This window comes from Dermacentor albipictus, chromosome 1 (genome assembly GCF_038994185.2).
Source record: "Dermacentor albipictus isolate Rhodes 1998 colony chromosome 1, USDA_Dalb.pri_finalv2, whole genome shotgun sequence".
In the NCBI taxonomy this organism is placed as follows: Eukaryota; Metazoa; Arthropoda; class Arachnida; order Ixodida; family Ixodidae; genus Dermacentor; species Dermacentor albipictus.
In genome coordinates this window covers 313804907-313824001 of record NC_091821.1, presented here as the reverse complement: position 1 = coordinate 313824001, position 19095 = coordinate 313804907, and the positions used below count along the sequence as shown (strand labels likewise).

Below are 19095 nucleotides of genomic sequence, written 5' to 3'. Positions count from 1 at the left end.
GTGCATGCGGTAAGGTTCGGGGGTCGTGGCCTCCGAGTATGGCATCAAGTGAAGGTTGCTTTCTGGCCTATGCTGCTGGTGCGTCTCGTTTTGTGTAACTGGCCTACGCTACCGGGCATCGCAGAGGCTAAGTAGGCCCACGCCATCGTCCAAACTTACTTGACAAAGGTTACTTCTTTCGTGACGAGTAAGAGGTCGAGAGGTTGGATGAATGGAACGGGGCGTTTATTTACATATAGGAGACGCAAACTTATTTACAAAACGAGGGATACTTGTACTGATTGGAGCATGGAGCACAGTACATCGTTGTTGTAGCATGAGCTAAGATCAGAGCAGACATCTTTTGGAGTGCATGTCAGGACACATCAGCACACACTCTCTGCATCAAAGGTGTCTGCCTTTGAAATAGTTCATTTCTCTAGGTGACTAGACTAGGGTGTCTGATGACTGTGTCTCAGCCAATCCCAGTCGTGGAACCGTTCGCAAAATCCCTCCCATGACGTCGCACCGTTCCACTGTACTCCGTCTCCAATGTTGTGTGATCGCCCCCACATACAAGGCAGCCACGTGGCAATTTGGGAATTTGATGTTGACGCAGTTCCCATGGGAGTCCTTGACGTTGGCTGCTTTCGTCAATTGGTGGCTTCTCTCTGATGGTCCACTTGCCAGGGTCAGGAGACTTCTCTTCGCGATCGTTACTGCTTCTATGGAGATGGCAGTTGATGTTGCCTTGAAGTGAGCTCCTTTGTTTGCACGTCGAAGTCCACGTCGGGCCTCATAAGCCATCTGGGTGATGCTGGTAGGAAGTACCATTAACTTCAAGTCAAAGCGATTCATCTCGGGAAAGCAGGAGAGCTTTGGAGGTCACTGCTCTTGTTGGCCAATCGTATCAATGCCTGCTTTTCAGATTTCAGGTCCATTAAAGAATTCTTTGCAGAAGGTAGCATGAATCAAACCTATTAAGTACTTCTCAGGAACTTATATTCATAGTGCAAGTGAACAACAGATTTTACAAAACATCTTTTAATTCAATTAAATTTATTTACTCTCGGGGCTGTTCGGCATTACAGAGAGGAGTGGATGATGGACAAGACTAGATGTGTAGTAGGCAGATTTATGAAAATGATTATATAGAGCAGACTTCAAGGCTTTGGGTTCTGCGATGGGCACGATGGAGGCAGGAAGGTGGTTTCAGTCCGCACTAGTCTTTGGAACAAATGAATCAAAATAAAGATTAGTCGTGCAGCTTCGCATGCCAACTTTGAACCAGTGGTCCATGCAGGATGCAAAGTGGCAGTGATTGCTTTTAGAGTTTCATTGACAAGATATATTTTGTGAAAGAGGCATGAATGAGAAATACGATGGTGTAAGGTAAGGTAAGGAATGTCGAATGTTTTCATAAGTGTTACACTGGCTGCACGAGAATAATTGGAAACTACAAAAAGCGGATTTGGATGGGTTCGAGGACTTGTAACGACAATATTAAGGCAGTTAAAGGACTGGCACTCCTCACATGCACGTGGAGATATATACTGATTTGCTTTGTTCATTGAAAGAGCTAAGTGTGCTACAACACACACCACTAAATTTTAATGGGATGCAAAAATTGCGAGACTGTCCAAAAATAAAATTTCCTTGCCCGAGTCAAGTTAACAGATTTACAGGCTGACCCGAAATGGGGCGTGTTAAGCAGTAGTTGTAAAACCCGTACGGTAATTCGCTCACGAACTGGTGGGCCTCTGTGCAATTCATCTGCAACTCGCCAGCAGCAGAATCATTTGGAACAGTCCTCACTAGCATTGGGCATGCCCTCAAGAATTCAAAATGCTGCTATGCATTACATTCGAACAGAAACAACTACTCGATCATATCTAACAGTGAATTCGGGAATCGCATACGATCTGAATAGCAAATGGCATTAGATGAGATTGTATGTTTCTACATCATTTCACATGCTGGCACATTGAAGATTGCCAGACCAGCCATGGAGGTTATATTGGTCTTTACTTCCCAGTCGCCGCGCCCCAATTCAGTCCGAGTATATGTAGGCAATATCCTTTTTTAAAACTGTTGTCCATATTAGCATCCAATCAGTGCCACGATTCCTTCTCTCAGAAAGCCCGTTGGTACATTTGGGCTCAGTTCCATCTAGCGTATACTTTGGGCTCACTTCCATCTAGCGTATACACCAGAACACCGTGAATTCAAAGGGCGCCGCCATATTGATGAGCGCCGGTCGCGCCATCTATCCCAAGAGCCGCGAAGTAGCAGGCCTGGGCTGCCACGCCGGGAGATGCGACGCGGCGCGAAAGCGAAACTTGGGCTTTTTAGCTCGGCGGAAGGCGTGTTTCGCGTTTTTTCTAACCTGTCATTTTCGCTGTCTGGATTCAATCAAACTTCAAGACCTCATGCAAGTCCGCAATGGCCACACTGAGTGCTGTGCAGACTGGAGAAGCGAATACATCGGGTAGGTACGCTATTACGTTTGTACAAACCGCGCGCTATATGCTAGAACACGTGTGAGCTTTTTGGCACGTAACCTGTGAAGGAATTTACAGCACTGTGTTGGTGTCATATATTATTAAAGCACGCAGAACACTGTCATCTGCACTTTCAGTTTGGTCTTGTTTGTCATGATCTCTACTGGGTTGGCCGCGTTTGGCAACCAACTGGCGAGGTCGTTTGACTGTCTGGTTAGCAGACGCCTGCCCTTCACCACCTGCACATTGAAAACAAAATAGATGTTATAGTAAGAAGGGCTGTAGTTCTTTCCCATGCCATCACTGTTGCGAAGATATAAAGTCCTCTCACAATGAAATAGAAAATACACCAGGCCAATTGTATCGTGCAACCACTTAAGAGTAAAACATTCAGAACAAAAGCCTACAGCACTCGAACAAGCAGCATATGATGCTAAACCTGCACTCATTGGAAAATGAGGTACTACAGTAGTTATAATGTTCAACTACATGTGCAGTCAAAGCCCGTATAACAGGGCGAGCATGACAGATGCAGGTGTTGTACAGTTGCACAAACCATGACAGGGCACGTAAAATTACCATCCCTACTTAAAGCTGCATCATCAGGACCCCTTGGTACAAGACAACAACCGCACCTGCATTCCAAGAAATTAGCCCCACCAACTGCAGCTACCTGGTACCAGACCTGTTTCGCTTGTGCGAGGCCATCGGATTGTTGGCGCTCCCTTAGAAAAGAAAACAGTAAAAAAAAAACTAGTGAGAACGATTAAAATTTTGTTACAAAATACAAGAATAATTAAGCACCTTATTTTCCTCGCCATATGAACGGAAATATTTTGCGCTTTGCCCCGCATAACAGCCCGCACGCAGTTTAGAGCTCAGGAGGCTCAAATGAATTCGTTACGAATGACACCTGCAACACCAGCTCGTAAAGGTAGGTGCGCTGCAAGAACACCTTCGGCGACGAGTAGTCGTCGTTTACGTTTTTGTGGACGCATGCTACGTGACGAGCAGACTTCGGTTTACTTTCATTAGCAATAACGCTCACCAGCAAGGCCTACAACTTGTCGTTCACACTTAATGGTCATTTCGTGCACCAGCTGCAAGTATCGCTAACCACAAACTCAACTGTTCCGCTTAACCATCGGGAGCTCTGCCTGAATGAAAACACGAAAAGGCTTGCCATTTTGTTATAGCCAAGGCGAAGCACCGGCGCGGGATTCTGCTCTGTAGGCTTGTTGCCCAGAAAGTGCTCGGAGCAAACCTGCTTGTTATACGTATTACGTTTGTAGGGCGCAAAGTTGAACGTGGCACCAAAATATACACAGATCGAATACTCACTCGTGCATTTTCACTGGGTTGGTAGTTCTTCCTATTCACTGCAGCTATCCACCGGTGGCGCAGCTTGGCATTCTTCGTTGCGGATGGAAATCGGCGCAGGCTGAAAACACCGCACCGGCACGATTCCCTACGTGTGTTGTGCTCTTCGCAAACAGCGCTAATAAGCAACCTGCTCCTTTTCCGCTGGTTGTTTTGGCATCCAAACACGACGCAATGATGCCCAGATGACTTCTTCTACTTTGGATCCGTGTGAACGGGCACATTTCCGCACTTTGGAGCCCTAGAGCTGGCGCTTGCCATGTCTACTGGTCGCCGGCGAACACACTTTGGCAGCCCAGTACAAAATAGCGCCGGTCGACCGGGCAACCCGGGTGCGAGACTAGCGTCTATACAACTTTAGAAAAAAGGGGGCGTTTACTCCTCCGAGGCGGAGGCACACGAGCACCCACCAATGGGCGCGCACTCTGGACCAACGTCATCAGCCGGACGGCCGGTGAGCCCGCCGACAGAGAAGATGGCCACCCGCGCTTCGAACCGGGCGAGGTCGCGTCAGCTGTGTGCTTCAGCCCCTCGTCAGAGTAAATTCCAGAACTGTTTGGGATGGTCTATCACGCCGGAAATATTACTACGAGCTTACGATGCGGCATTTGTGCCGCGTGCGTTTATTGTGAGCCGTGATCCGGGGAACGAACATTGCAGCGAGCATCGCTGGCGCTGCGCTACGCTTTGTGTGAAAACAGGATCCCGCGGCGACCGCTACGAACACACATCCTGCGTGTCTGTTTCATGTAGTTTTATTTCGCTCCCGAGTGAAGTTACGACGAGGAAAGTTTTCCAAAGACTGGTGCCTACTGTTAGCGGCGGGCATTTTCGTGTGTGTCGCTGCGTTTCTCGACGGACGGGTTTAAGTGATCGAGCAAAACCATTCTATGGAGAAATCAGAAAGGTGTGCCCGCATGAAACAAACTTACGAGTGTCTCAACAGAAAATATTTGCAGAAGCCTTCAACGCAAAGATTTGTCGCCGTCAACTTAGCGTGAACGATCATTGTCAGCAGTGAGATAGCCGAGCGTCTAGCGACGGTGTTCGAGCGTTGTGTAGCACCGTCGATTGATTGCTATCCACCAGTGCTCACTGCACGCGCAAGCTGTAGCACGTGTTGTGAAATTGTGAAAGCACAAAACCAAAAAATATAAATTTTATGCTATTAAAAACTAAGAGCATTTATTTAAAACGATGAATGAAGCATTTTTGTACCTTCCTGCCTCGACCGTATTCTCGCCCCAGGTTTGTAAGGAGCATGGTTTTTCGAGCGGGACTATTTTAGTCGCGGAGGCAATCGGCCGTCGCGCTTCGGTCATCTGGGCGGGGCCTCCCCATGATAGGGCTCCAGCCACAGGCCGTCGGACAAAGCTGCTGTGCGCACTCCCATGGTGGTGCCGCGTTTGTTACTGTGAACACGCTTATTCCAATCGAAAGTTATCACTTTTTAAATTAGTTCATTTAGAGTATCTGATAATTTTTCGGTTGGCGCAGGACAGAGATCGCAGGGAGAGGCCTTCATACTGCAGTGAACATAAAACAGGCTGATGATGATAATGATATATGTCATGAATTTCATTTACCGAGAAGTTTGGTTGTTTGTTCCTATTCGTGTCATGCACTTAACCTGGTCTATTTCACTATAATATAGTTTTCTTCAATTATTGTCCGTACCTGATATTCCACCAACAAGAAGCGGGCGTGAAACATTACGTAGCTTCATGTTGCAGATCGTTGGCTGCTTTGAGAAAATTATGTGTTGCCTTTAGGCAGCAGTTCACCAAGCTAAAATTACACTTGGTAATAGCCGGCAAGAGCCATGGGTGTACCAAAGCATATAACAACATTTAAGCAAATGTACTGTGCAAGTTCTCCACAACAAAAACTGCATCCACGCAAAGCACTCTCGCTTGCTATCAGACAATGTACTTCATAATGACAGCAAAATATAAAACGTTCAGTGGTACAATCCATGCCTCAAATATATATATGTTTGGCACAATAGCGTAAACATAAATTTGCAGTTGAAATAAAGCATTATTTTAAGAGCGTACAATGTGCAATTGGCCTCGGCGCTCGCAGCGGAAGTACATTGAATATTGAATATGCTGCAAAGTGCGTCTACGCCCCAATCCAGTTCGCTTGCAGCAACCTCGCACAATTTTTCCACATGCAGAGGGGGAGAGCGCCGTCCAGCCCACTCAACCTCATTCTAGACCACTGTACAGTGTCCCTTGATGCCCTAGTGTGTATGAATGTTGCCCCTCATGACAAACATTTGTGATAGCCACAGCTGCATTGCAATGGAAAAAAGCTTGGGCACTCCGACGTGCATACATTCCAAAATCTTCTTGCTTGTTCCCATTCGCATAGAAAAGTGTTAGGGGAATGTGAACTTGTCAATCACACACAAAAAATAATAATAATGATAATAACAAAAAATATGGCAGATCCAATGCATTTGGATCCTTCTTAGGCAATGCTTTTTTTTTTGTTATAATCCTTTTGCAAAGAGATGCATGATGAATTCAATATATTTTATTGTCAACTTATGTGATTATTTATACCCTTTGTGCTTAAATACAGAAGATCACATGGCGTCATGGTATGCGTTGTGGATGCAGCAATGTGATGTAAGCTATTGCAATGCACTAAGGTCTAAATCTGAGCGGTTGGTAAGGCGACTTCCTTGAAGGGAATGGTGCAAAACACAAGCAAATGGCAAAAACCAACAAAGCTTTTTTTGTGCTTTTGTGCACCACTTGCTAGTCCTGTCCGATGCTAATGCAATGTTTTGCAAGTGGAGAACTGTCATAGAAGAATTGTGAGCAGTGGTTCATGTACAGAGAAGTATTAAACATGGCAATGCATGTTAAGCACTACATCTGACAAAACCCACCATTGATCATTGACTCCCACCACATGATCAACACAACCATGGGGGCCTCCCATTGAGTCTAATTAGCATTGTCCTTTGTAAATATTCTTTTAAATTTTAATTTTAAATGTAAATGTAAACACCACCGCATAGTGTTCCAATGGATCCCGGGACACTGTGGGCTCAACGGTAACGATATGGCCGATGCTGCAGCAAGGCACGCCCTCAGCAATGGCCTGCGAACTGTAGTGCCATTCTCCAGACAGGACATCACATGCCTCCTGTCGGAATTAATGAGGAGTGCAACGAGAAGATACCGGGCCCAGCCAAGACGCTCGTCACGTCCGCCTTAAAAGGCTGGATCCCAATAGGAAATTTCCTATTCTGCGTGAAATTCCACGCCCTCATACATGCCTGATGCACAGACTGCGATTAGGCGTCGCCTTCACGCGCAAATATTTGCACATTATTGGACGGACAGACTCCCCAGACTGTTCAGTGTGTGGCGCTGTAGAGACTATAGAACATGTGCTCGTGGTGTGCCCCGAGTATGCACGCGAAAGACTGACAATGGCAGATACATTGAGACATTTACACAATGGACCACTGCCGGAGGACCTCTTGCTAGGCGCATGGCCACAGAGTTGGCAGACGACAGAGACAATGCGTGCACTTTCACGTTTCTTAGGTGACACGGGCCTGGACTCACGCCTGTGATACCAGTTGTGTAATGTGTCCTTCACCTCATTCCTCCCATTATCATCCCCATGGTGACCCTTTTTCTTCCCCTCTTCCCCTTCCCTTACGTAGAGTAGCAGGCCAGATGCTCCATTATCCGGCTGACCTCTCTACATTTTCCAATCATTAAAATACTTCTTTTTCTTCTTTTTTCCCATGAATGTTTTTCATGCTTTCCCTTTCAGTGCCACAGCTGTGGTGAACCAATCCCACTATGTCTACTTGGCTAGACACCGATGCTAAACCCAGAGTGCTAGCTCTACATGCTACACCTAAGAGACTTCCATACGACAGCATCATCAGGATTGCACTGCCTGCAGGATCAACCCACATTAATACCCTCGTGAAAACAAGTTATCTCTGGGACGGGCCTAGTTCTGATCACTATCTTCAATATCGGCCTAGTTTACTAGGCTGATCTGGGATTGGTCTTTTTGGCAAGATACCAAACAACAAACAGGAAACCAGGATGAGGGAAAAGGGGAACTAGGCAAAGAAAGCTTCACTTTAAAGCTTATGAACAAGAGGTGTTGGTGACAGATCGAGATCCCACAATGCCAATGCTCAGTTCTTCAATGGGAGCTGTGACCCACTAACTACTTATGTGGCCTTCAGGCTTCTGGCAATGAGTAATAGTGTTTTGGCAGAGAACAGAGCATTACAGATACTTGGACACAATCAGTCCGAATCCCAAGGTCGCACAAACTAGACTGAGATGTGCTTCAGTGTCTCAAGAAAGCCTGCATGGCCTCCAACAAGGTGGTCATGTGCCATTTTTAGTACAAGGTGCCGAGGCTGATTTTGCAATTGTGGTTTTGGAATTGTGGTGCCATCCTGTTGCTTCTGCACTGTACCAGTAGTCCACTGGCTTCCAGTTCTGTCATCTCAGCCAATACACTCATATGATGTTTATAAGGGTCGGTGCTTGGGGGATCTGTCTCTTGTGCAACCACTTTCAGTGTTGACAACAGTGCATTGCGATTTTTTGAAATCGATATGCTGACCTGCGTCACTCAAGAGAGCAGCATTCACCACCGAGGCAATTTTAAAGCTGATCAGTGGTTCAAGCTCTGATGCAGCTATGGAAAATACTTTTAAGCATGCTGTCACTTTACATTGAAGAACGGTTCTGTTGAAGGCATCTGCTGAACATTTGCAAGTCTCCTTCGACATTTAATTTTACAGTTGAATCTTTGCAGCTAAAGAAACCACTACTTGACTCTGGGTGAAGCTTATTCTGTGCCAAATCCTGGACCATGATGTGTGGTTGCAGTGAATTTCAATATTTGAATCCAAAGTAGGACAAACTTGTCCACTGCCAGGCACTCCCACTCATTGACTGCATGATGCTGCTCTGACCGAGTCGGCACCCTTCCGACATAAGAGACAGGCCTGCTTCCAGGAACATAACTGCAGTGCCAACACTGCTGGCGTCCATCTCGCTCATAAAGGGCTTGTTCAAATCTCCAAGTTTGATAACTACATCTTGGGTCAAGGACTGCGTAAACACCATGAATGTTTGGTCTTGCTGCTGCTTCAGCAGCCTTTACAATTGTCATGTCTCTAAATACTGAGGGCAATGATGCGATGCCACATGGTAGGTGACAGAAACAGCATTGACCAAAAGGCATGGGAAGGAAGTTGTAAGGTTTTAAAACTAGAGATTTTGGCAGCATCTAGAAATGGGGCTGTCGTGGCAAGTACTCCGCAAGCCGAGTACTTTGAAGATGGGCAGCATGTGGTATCCATGGAATAAAACTTAATAAGCAAGTAGGCGACACTGACATAGGTAAATCAGTGCAACACAGGCAAAGCACTGCAGAAATGAAACACGCATGGCACCCTCTACGTCTTGTTTTTGCACTCGTCCCTTTGCTATAATGCACTGCGATTTACTTGTATTTATGCAAGACCAACTAACCTGAATTTCTGTTTCAGTGATACTGACCCACAGTTGGCAAGAGCCTGAAGATTTTTTTTAACTGCTGCAATTTCTGCACCAAGATATTGATTTGCAATGAATGAGTCCCTCAGCTTCCAACTTATCTAATTTTCTATGGACAATGCCTTGCAATAGGATATTGTCTGGGAGTGCCAGGTTAGAATGGCACTGCATCAAGCTTGAGTCTGATCCTGCATGCATCTTTTAGTGTGTTAAGCCTGTTGCATCTATTCTCATCAACCTCGATTTTGTACATGTTGCGTAATTGGTGGACCGAAACAATTTCTAGAAGCTCAAGTTTCCTGAAACTATTAAATCCGTTTTTGCCAATTGTTAGGCAAGGAAAAGAAGCCGGTGCAGTAGCTTATAAATGATGGCCTGTTCTATTTATTGCCAATTATGGCGTGTTCTATTTATTGCAAATTTTATTGCTAACTTTATTGCTAATTATGTGCTGCACCAGGAATTACTGTTGCCCTTTCTGGTGCAGATTTCAAGTACTTATTCTTCAAACATTTTTAAACATGAATAAATCACCAACGAGATAGGAAGCCATTTTTATTTCCCAGCGTGCATTAGGTTTTGGGGTTCAATGACCACGATTTTATACACCTCAGGCAACATTTGTACAGCACCTGCTTGGTCCCTCGAAGTACACGTCTGAGATACCACCTATTGGCACTATGCGAGGAGACCCAGAGATAATCATCCCGATCTCTCTAGGGATTCAACAGGTAACTAGCAGATCACTCAACCTGTAGCCCTGAGAAAAAGTCTACATGAGGTACTGACCACTGACCTGAATTCACCCATAACAGATGCAAGGTACTGCACATCTGGACATGTTTGTCCACTGCACCAAATACAATATACGTTGGAGTCTTTTGCCAAGCCCCAGCTGCTTCAGAGCATTTCTCCAGTAGAGGAACCCCAAGTGCCCAGCGTTGCTCAGGAGGAACACCTCACTGTCTTCCTAAATAAACATTCTTTTTCTCAAACTGGATTTTATATGTTCTCTATGCTCTAAAGCAATCGCAGCGTTTTCTTTTATGGATCTTATTAATGGCACATTTGACTGGTTCCTATAGCACTCTAACTCTATTTGCAGCGATGCAGAGCTTTCTCGAGATTGGAGCCAGGAAATGCCTGGCCCAGCCAAACATTATGCCGCTTTCAGAGCAATCTGACTAGCCACGTGATTGGAATATTGCCGGATCTCGGTAACACTCCCAGCTCTAGGTGAGAGTGCCTTCAAGCACTCCAAGCTAAGTGTGGCTCTATGAATGATCCGCACGAATCTGTTCAGGGTGCTCAATTTCGGTCAGCCGAATCTAAACAGCACTGAGAGAGCATTCGAAGGCAGCCAGTTGAATGTTTCATTAGTGATCCAAGTGTTCAAGGTGTCCACTGTCAGGTTCATGTTTTCATACAGACACCGAGACTATCAGGTGAAACTGACATGCCAAGGCCGCTATAATGTAAATCTTCTTTTCTAGATTCTAATGTGTTATTCGCCATTTAAGGCCAGCCAATGTCAGTGATCCATGTGGCACTTTGCCCATGATATCACTAACAAAACAAAGAGAAAATAGAATAGAATCATTACATTATCCTGGCCTAGGCTGCATCCAACACAAGTTTGCATGTTCAAGCAATAAGTTTTTATGAGGGGTTGCAAACTTAGTGTTTGTGGAATTTGCAAAAACGCATGATATAGTCACGTAAGACATATCTTTTCTTTTCAGTGGCTTTTTGGAGACAACTGACTAATTCTGACAGGCACTGCATTCTTTATCTGCAGGTACATTTAAATTAAAACCTTTTCCAAATAGGCAAGCCAATGAAAGAAGTGAAAGACACCGAAAGCACTGTGGATATCTTGTTAATTACATATTATATAACAGCCAGGCAAAGTGAAACGCAACAGGAGGAGAGCTCAATTACAAAGGCAACTTTATTTGTCTATGAGAAAAACAGCAAACTACACTGAAGCACAAGGGAGTGGAAAAAAGGAGGACGGCACGCCCTCGGCCAACTTCGTTGTGGCTGCCCAAAGCAGAGAGGCAAGCGTCTGGCTGCTGGCTCATTCCAGCTTGCTCTTGCAACAAAGTGGACATTCATCAGCATCAGAGGACACATTCACTCATCAAGCAAAAAAGTGCATGGGGCGCAAGCGCTTCCTAGACGGCCTGCCGAGGCAAAGCACCAAGGAAATATTTCCAAAGGCTGCTGCTGAGGCTGCTGCTGCTGCTGAGGCTGCGGCGGCGGCATGTTGAATTTGTAGACGACAAATTGCTATGCCATAACTGTATCTTCTTTTCTCTCTCATATATGTCGATATAATATATATATAATATATATATATAATATATATATATAAAAAGATATCACATTCTTTTTTTTTACACTCAACTAATAAAGTTAGAGGAAAGTTGTGTGCCTCTGACAAGGGGCATCGTGAAGAAGGGAAGTGCAGCCCGTGCCCCGACTAGACAGCCCTTCCAGGTGATGAAGCCTGAACACACGATAGCAGGGCATTCGCCTATGTGTGGCGCCCTCCATCCAAAGTGCGGCCCCTTGAACATCACTCCACAAAAGTAGTACAACAACGGCCCGAGGATGCTACGAGGAAGTCCTCTGACCCAGCAAAACAGCACCGACAACCACATTATAGCAAAGAGTTGGGGGGCTGTACAGGTGTATGACGAGTTTTCCCCACTGGCCTATGAGCCCAACAGCCAAACCACTGCCTGCTCACTTCTTTGAACAGGCTCTGAGACAGAACTTGCAAGCCAGACGTGCACACACATATACCCAAAGGAGGAGAACTCAATAAAGCCTGCTACTGTGTAGTGAAGGAAATCTGCAACAATGGGGGTTAGCCAGGCGTAGCGATGACAAAGACTCCTGCATATTACAAAAAAAGGCACTGTTTCTCTGATGTTGCTTGGTTTTCCATTTCTTATACTTGATCTGGACTCGTCCGCTGACATTTTCGAGACTACTTTGACTGGCACGAGGCCCAAGTAGCCTCAAATCCTGTGGATGCGAGGGGGCAAAAGCGGATCAAACGTTGCCACGTAGTACGCACTGCTAGTGAGGCTTTTGATTTGGACGTTTTGATTCCCAGGAAGAATGGACGACTGCTTTTCCCCTGAATAGGTGCCACACTGGGACGACCCTTTTCCTCGGCCAAATCAGGTTGCATCAGGCTAGGACAAAACTTGGTCCCATTTCGAGCTTCCCTTTCACGCCAGGCAAAATGCAGCCGTGGACAGCTGGACTGAATAAAGGATGGAATCCTGTCATTAGGTGTGCTGCTGCTCTTTGGGCGCCCAGAAAAATAAGTGCACTCATGCGGGACATTGAAATGTATAAAGCAACAAACCTCCCTTCCCTGTGACAGCAACAACCTCACAGATTTCACAAGAGCATCTAAAACAACTCTAAAATTAAAGAAAAGCACATACATAAACTGAAAACAATGATATGATAAAGAGTACACTTGCAATCATATAAACCTGTTACAAAAGAAAACAATATGGCACAGAACAGTAAAGTGTGTGTGTGTTTGCATAAAAATATAGGTGTACAATATCTCTTTTGCTCGCATGCATATGCTATGTATCAAGGACAATGAAGTTTCCATGCTACCAAGACGAAAATGAACAGTGAATGGGATACGCCTATGTACACAAGCAGTGTGATGAGAAGACCCCCACATAACAAGGACCGCTCCCACCCTGTCTATGGTATAGCACAGCTTTTCTGGTGTTACTGCTTGTGTGACCTTGTGGGCAATGGCTAGGCTTGTTGCTTAGCATGGTCTCGGACCATGCCCAGTAGCACTGTCCTTAAATTAGCACCATCCCCGTGGGCAAAAAGGCCGGAGGCCTCTGTCTAAGTAATGGCATTTAAGTCACAACCAAGGCCTGCTCAGAGAAGCAAGCCTTGTGGCCGCATGTCGAGACAAAAAAGAATATTTGTTCAAAACGGAGTGTGTTTGATCAGAGATGAAATAAATGCACCCATTCATGTTCTTGAGGCCTACTATGGGTGCAAAAAGATGTTTTAATTCAACATTGTGTCTCTCTTGCACATTGTAGTCTCTAAGTTCTTTGCAAAGTGGTTAAAGGCCACGACTGCATTCAGAAAGACCTTTTTCCCCCTATGGAAACAGTGTTCTCCGTGCTACCGATGTAAGAAAACGGTGAACAAAATGCACAAGCTCTGCCAGAACTTAGTCTGAACAGACAACAACCAAGTCTAACAAGGAAAGCAGCGCACATAAATTTTACTCCAGGAACTTTCCCGTTCCTTGCTACTGCAGAGACAGTGCGCTTCAGAGATGTAATGTTTGCATAGGTGTGGGTTTGTCCACCCCTTCCTTGTTTCAAGTTTGTAAAGACTTTGGTCTTGGCATGTCAGTCACAAACAACAAAACTTCACAATAACGACAGCACTGTTCATCCTCGTTATTACTGAACCAGCGGTAAAAATTTTTGGCTATACACAGCAGTAGCCTGCTCAGCCATGATCACTAAAACTACAATTAAAAAAGCAACCTGCTTATTAATTACTTGTATTTACACAACAAGATTTGTTAAGCACATGATCTTGTAGTGGCCTATATAATCAGATATTCACCCACAATGAAAAATACAATGTTAAAATGTCTCATAAATTGTCTGCACTAAGGGTTCAAATAAGTGCTATAACAATTCATTAAAAAATTTGTCAATTCATAGGACACTTTAAAAGCGCGATTGAAAACGGCCCTTCCTTAAAAGTTTGTCTCAAAACAAAACGCTACATAAACACTTTACAGATATTACAAAAAATATAGATATATAATATATATATATATATATATTTATAAATGTGTATGTTCATGGTGGTGGTGGTGGTGGTGTGTGTATGTATGTAAAAAATCTGGAAAACAACAAACAAACAAAGAAAAAAAAACTTGACAGAACAAATACTTTGCAGACTGGCATGTGTGCCACTTTCTTCCCCTGGGATTTAAGAGTAGTCTTGTCAACACAGCGCCTCGAGCAACCAGGGGGGCCCCCAAGCCTGACTAGGGGGGCGCTGTCAGAGCGGGCTCAGGGACAGCGCCGGCACATGGTAGTACTTGCACAGAGGTCGTGCACAGCGACCCTTGGCAGCGTCGCGGCACACTGTCACCTTCCCTTCCACCACCTCGACAAACTCTGCAAGAGAGATGGGAACTCTGCATTAATACTCCTGCTGTTGCAGGAAAAAAACAACAAAAAAAAAAAACCCAGGCCACTGCTGCCAAGAACATTTACAGATATTAGGGCTGCTTAGAGCACCAGCAAGTAGCAGCAAGGGAAAGCACATCCACTTGTAGCATCATCTATCGGTGGCCAGAACAACCAGACATGGCCGATAGGCAAGCACCTGCTAGAATTAAGAATAGTGAGGCTAATTGAAATTAATTCACGTTAAGCTTTAGACTAATCAATAGTTACTGAGGTTAAATCAACAAAGCCTAAACAATAATAATTAATGGTACTTTGAGATTAGCCTGACCTAATTGAGTAATACTAATTAATTATTCATATAGCCTTAATTGAGGCTAACCAATTAAATATGTGATTGTCATCAATATATAAATAGTCCAATTAAATAACAAAATAATCACGGTTAATTACCTAGTAAGTTGAAGTTTGACCTGACTGCACTTGTCTGTGCTAAGCTTCTCCGATTCAGGTGAGGTTTATTCACGCTATGTGGGGAAATGGGGAGCCAGAGCTACATACTGCAAAAAAGTATGCAGAAATTCTACTGGAGTTGTCAAAGTGTGCATAAGCTTACCCCCCAATTTCAAGTTGGGACGACTCCAAATTTCAAGTTGGCCTACAACGAAGTTTATGTTGGCCTACACCCACATTTCAAATTGGCCCATCCCCACATTTCATTTGGCCTACCTTTACTATAGGCTTCCTTCCCCATGCATTTTCTGTGGACCCTATGTACCGCTATGGGTTATATCGCTAATCAAATTTTTTTTTTCAATTTTTCCTTACCGCTTATAAAGCTGCCAATCATCTACACTTACACTATTATAATGATTAAATGTGAATTCACACATTAAGCAGTTTTGTGCAGATACACAGCATTACACTTTTTGCGTGGTAGACAGATCTTACTGGTGTACTCGCCAAAGAATGCTTATACATTAGAATACGCTGGGAATACCTATTAACTAGCGGGCATGTGTTGGCACTTCCACATTTCCAGTGCACTAGCATACCGAGTGTGGTTTGCTAGCAACAGACGCTGCGCTGGAGGCCCCGCCCACTACGCATTCATCTGGCGTAGGAGGGAGTCCAGCAGTCGCTTGCCTATCAGCCATGTCTGCTTATTCTGGCCACCAATAGATGGCACTATGAACGGATGTGCTCCCCTTGCTGCGTGTTGCTGGTGCTCTGTGGACACATGTTCTGCGTGTTCCCTTTCATAGACCACCCTGTACAAGTGGTGAAGTCACAAGAACTAGCTACTTAACTTCATTGTACAGAAATAGAGGCATCGCTATAACCACTGCGAGAATAGCAGAAAGTTTAGTTGTGCAAAAGCAGCTCCAACAGAATGGGCAGAACGCAAGCCAAGCACAAACAAAAAATACCATGTATGTACTGGAACAGAAACTGCGTTTTGCACTCCATTCATGTATAGCAGGAATGTTCAGTGCATTTGGTGCAAAAATGTGGCATTAAGGGGCAATATATTATCACTTCACTGCAGCCCCATTGTCCACAGCAAATCGCTGCCACGTACATTTCTATGCATGCCGCCGACTGCTCATCCACACTAATGCACCGACAATGCTGCCATCTATAACCCGATCTTGTGGCCATTATTGTGGGTTCATGTTGTCCTCGACTACAGTCACTTTCACGAAATTTCATGCGACTCGACCCCAAATGCATTGGCGTATATTCCCACTAGCATTTCTCACACTGGGCCAAGCTCACTTTCTATGCAGAATGCTAAGAATGCTCTCGGCCGCATATTTTGACAAGTCTGACGCTGAGTCACGTAAAATCATAAAAAGTGATAGTAGTATCCCTAAAAGCGATTGCTTGAGAATACAACCTTGTTTTCTTGGTATCTGTGGTATCCTTATGAAAGGTCATTAAAGAAAAAAATTTTCTTCCGTGAAAATTCTGAATATCTAGTTTTTTTCTGATCAGAAATGTCGGGATATACTATATTTCTCTTTTATGAATTGGGCGCATATTACAATCAGGTGCATGTTACATTCATGTGCATTGTTATTTTCTTTAAGCCCGAAAAAATTGGGTGCACATTAAATTCGGGGACAATTTAGAATCGTGCAAATATGGTATACATATTGATTTTATTATGTGCTTTGTCAGAGCAGCTTTTATCAGCTACTCAATTGTTTTATTCAAAAGAAAAAAAGAAAATTTGCTGATTCATCTATAATTGATCGCAGTGGCCGCATTCTGCATGGGGGAAAGCCCAAAAGTGCCCATGTACTGAAATTTCAGTGCAGCATAAAGGGGCACCAAAGAAAAATATTAAATTAGTTTACACTCGTTCAGCATTCTTTCAAAACTCTATTTACATTTCTTTGGCACAACTTGTTAATTATAGAGGGGAAAATTAACAATGAGCTTTCTCTCTTTAAGCAGAAGTAAGTAAGATGGAAAACTGGGCAAGTTGGTGAAGCTTCATGGTAGCTACAGCGAAACAGACCTGGACAAAAGGGATAGAAGGGGACACAGTACGGCACTGACTAACAACTGAAGTTTATTGGAAGAAACCAGCCAACATGTAACACGCACCACACACATGAACAACAATGGTTCCGAGTAGATTCCCTAGCTTGTGTGTTTCTACAGTGAAGAAGGTGCATAATAAAGCATACCTTTTTCCGACTTAACAGCATTCGAAACCCTTTCCAACTCAAATTGATTTAACTTTGTGAAAGCTTGAGATGTTATGTTAGCTGGATTGGCATAAATTTCGTTAAAATTTCTGCCACTGGCCATATTATATTCAAATAAACTTCAGTTTTTGCTAGCACCATATTGTGTCCCCTTCTATCCCTTTTGTTTGTATCTGTCGCGCTGTAGCTACCGTGTAGAAGTTAGTGTGATGCTGCAGATTTCATAGCATTATCTGTGCAAGAAAACTAGACACAGCACAAAGTATTTGCCTAATCTTAAATGCAATGCAGTTCTTAACAGACAGACACTTAAATAATCCTGAGCATACATTATCAAAACTGATTGCATCATGACGAGAGCTGATGTGGGAACTTAAAAGCGCCATCTTTTGTTTCTGCATTCTTTCTGAATTACAAAGCCTCCACTAAATTATTTGTTTAGAATTCCAGTAATGTAATCTATCTAGGTTACCCCATGTAACCAAAATTACACTAATCTATAATCACCCACTGAGGTGCCTCCAGCAGCCCAGAAGTAGTGAGGGGAGTTAAAGAAACCTCGGCAATCAATTCACATCACAACTATAGTCGGAAACAACTTAAGTTTGCAGTGAAGCCCTGCCCACGCCCTCATGGACGCCACCCATTGTTCCTCCGCGAAGCTGCAAATAGTTTGTGCTTCAAACTTTCTCTGTTACCTAAATAAGGCGGCAACAACAAAAACTAAATTATTAGCGCGTAATTTTATACGATTTTGCTTGTATATTATATTGTAACAGTGAGAGCCTAATTCTTTATTGAACTGGAATAAAATGCTTGCTTTGTTGCAACTATTTACTGTCAAGTTTTACTTCAGGTTTCATGAATAAAACAGGCTCAGCAATCACAACTGTAACGCTGACTTTTGAACAGTGAAATGCACAGACTCCATACATTTTGTCCATGTCTGTTGCACACCTCATCACTTTCGCCAATGAAAAGAATCTTCAAGAACAGCAGATACTTTGGAGGTATCATGTACAACGCCATTTTGAAAATGTTGCATGACAACGATTTTGTTTGCTTCTGTGATTGGCTGGAGGACTAAAACAACCCTGTGTGGTTTGTGTGCCTTGGTTGCCAACTGCTGTTTCTTTAAGTTGTATCCTACTATAACCACATGGGGCAGTGGCTTGCTGACTATTGCATTGTGAAGCCACAGGTCTGATAAGGGGTTGAAGATAGCAAGCACCACTGGGTCAACACCAGCCTGCTTTTGCAGCCAACCTTCAAACATTGGCTGCAAGAGTAACAATAAGGCTTACATCACCAAAATTAGCATTTTGACACATTATGGCCTTTGGAAAGGCAAGCTAAGACATTCGATTATATAAAACTTGCACCTTTGGTCTTTATTGAAAGTTATAACCTGGTTTGCATATTTTATGTTGCACAATTTGGTGTAAGCAATTTCTGAGGAATAATTATAAATAAAATTAGGTCTTCCATGCTGACATTGAGAGTATTTCACCCAGAGGACATACAGGTTGCCACACATAGTAAAAGCTATTTTCATCTACAAATTTACCAGGGAGTAGCAAAAATACAAGTATGCTACCAATGCACACTTGAGCTGAAGGATCCATGTACACTTGCAGTAGACTTAAGAGTATCAGTAAACAAAGACAAAATTAGTGAAAAAATAGCCTTGCTCATGTGCACTACCGTATTTAATCGCATAATCCTCGCA

At 43.9% G+C, this 19095-nt stretch overlaps 1 protein-coding gene and 1 long non-coding RNA gene across 23 annotated transcripts in view; one reads left to right on the top strand and one right to left on the bottom strand.

Annotated features, from left to right (window-relative positions):
- The first annotated feature begins 10057 nt into the window (after positions 1–10057).
- Positions 10058–12005, top strand: LOC139054507 (uncharacterized). The gene is made up of 2 exons (XR_011511296.1): positions 10058–10155; positions 10240–12005. It is a non-coding gene; the product is annotated as an uncharacterized lncRNA (long non-coding RNA).
- Positions 11358–19095, bottom strand: part of mbl (muscleblind) — an 86483-nt gene continuing 78745 nt past the window's right edge. For all 22 annotated transcript variants that reach the window (XR_010565200.2, XR_010565185.2, XR_010565192.2 and 19 more), the window contains one exon: positions 11358–14634. Coding sequence is in view for 19 of the 22 variants with exons in the window: in XM_065435584.2 (XP_065291656.2) it covers positions 14516–14634 (119 nt within the window). In the remaining 3 variants the exon portion in view is untranslated. The remainder of the gene's footprint in view (positions 14635–19095) is intronic.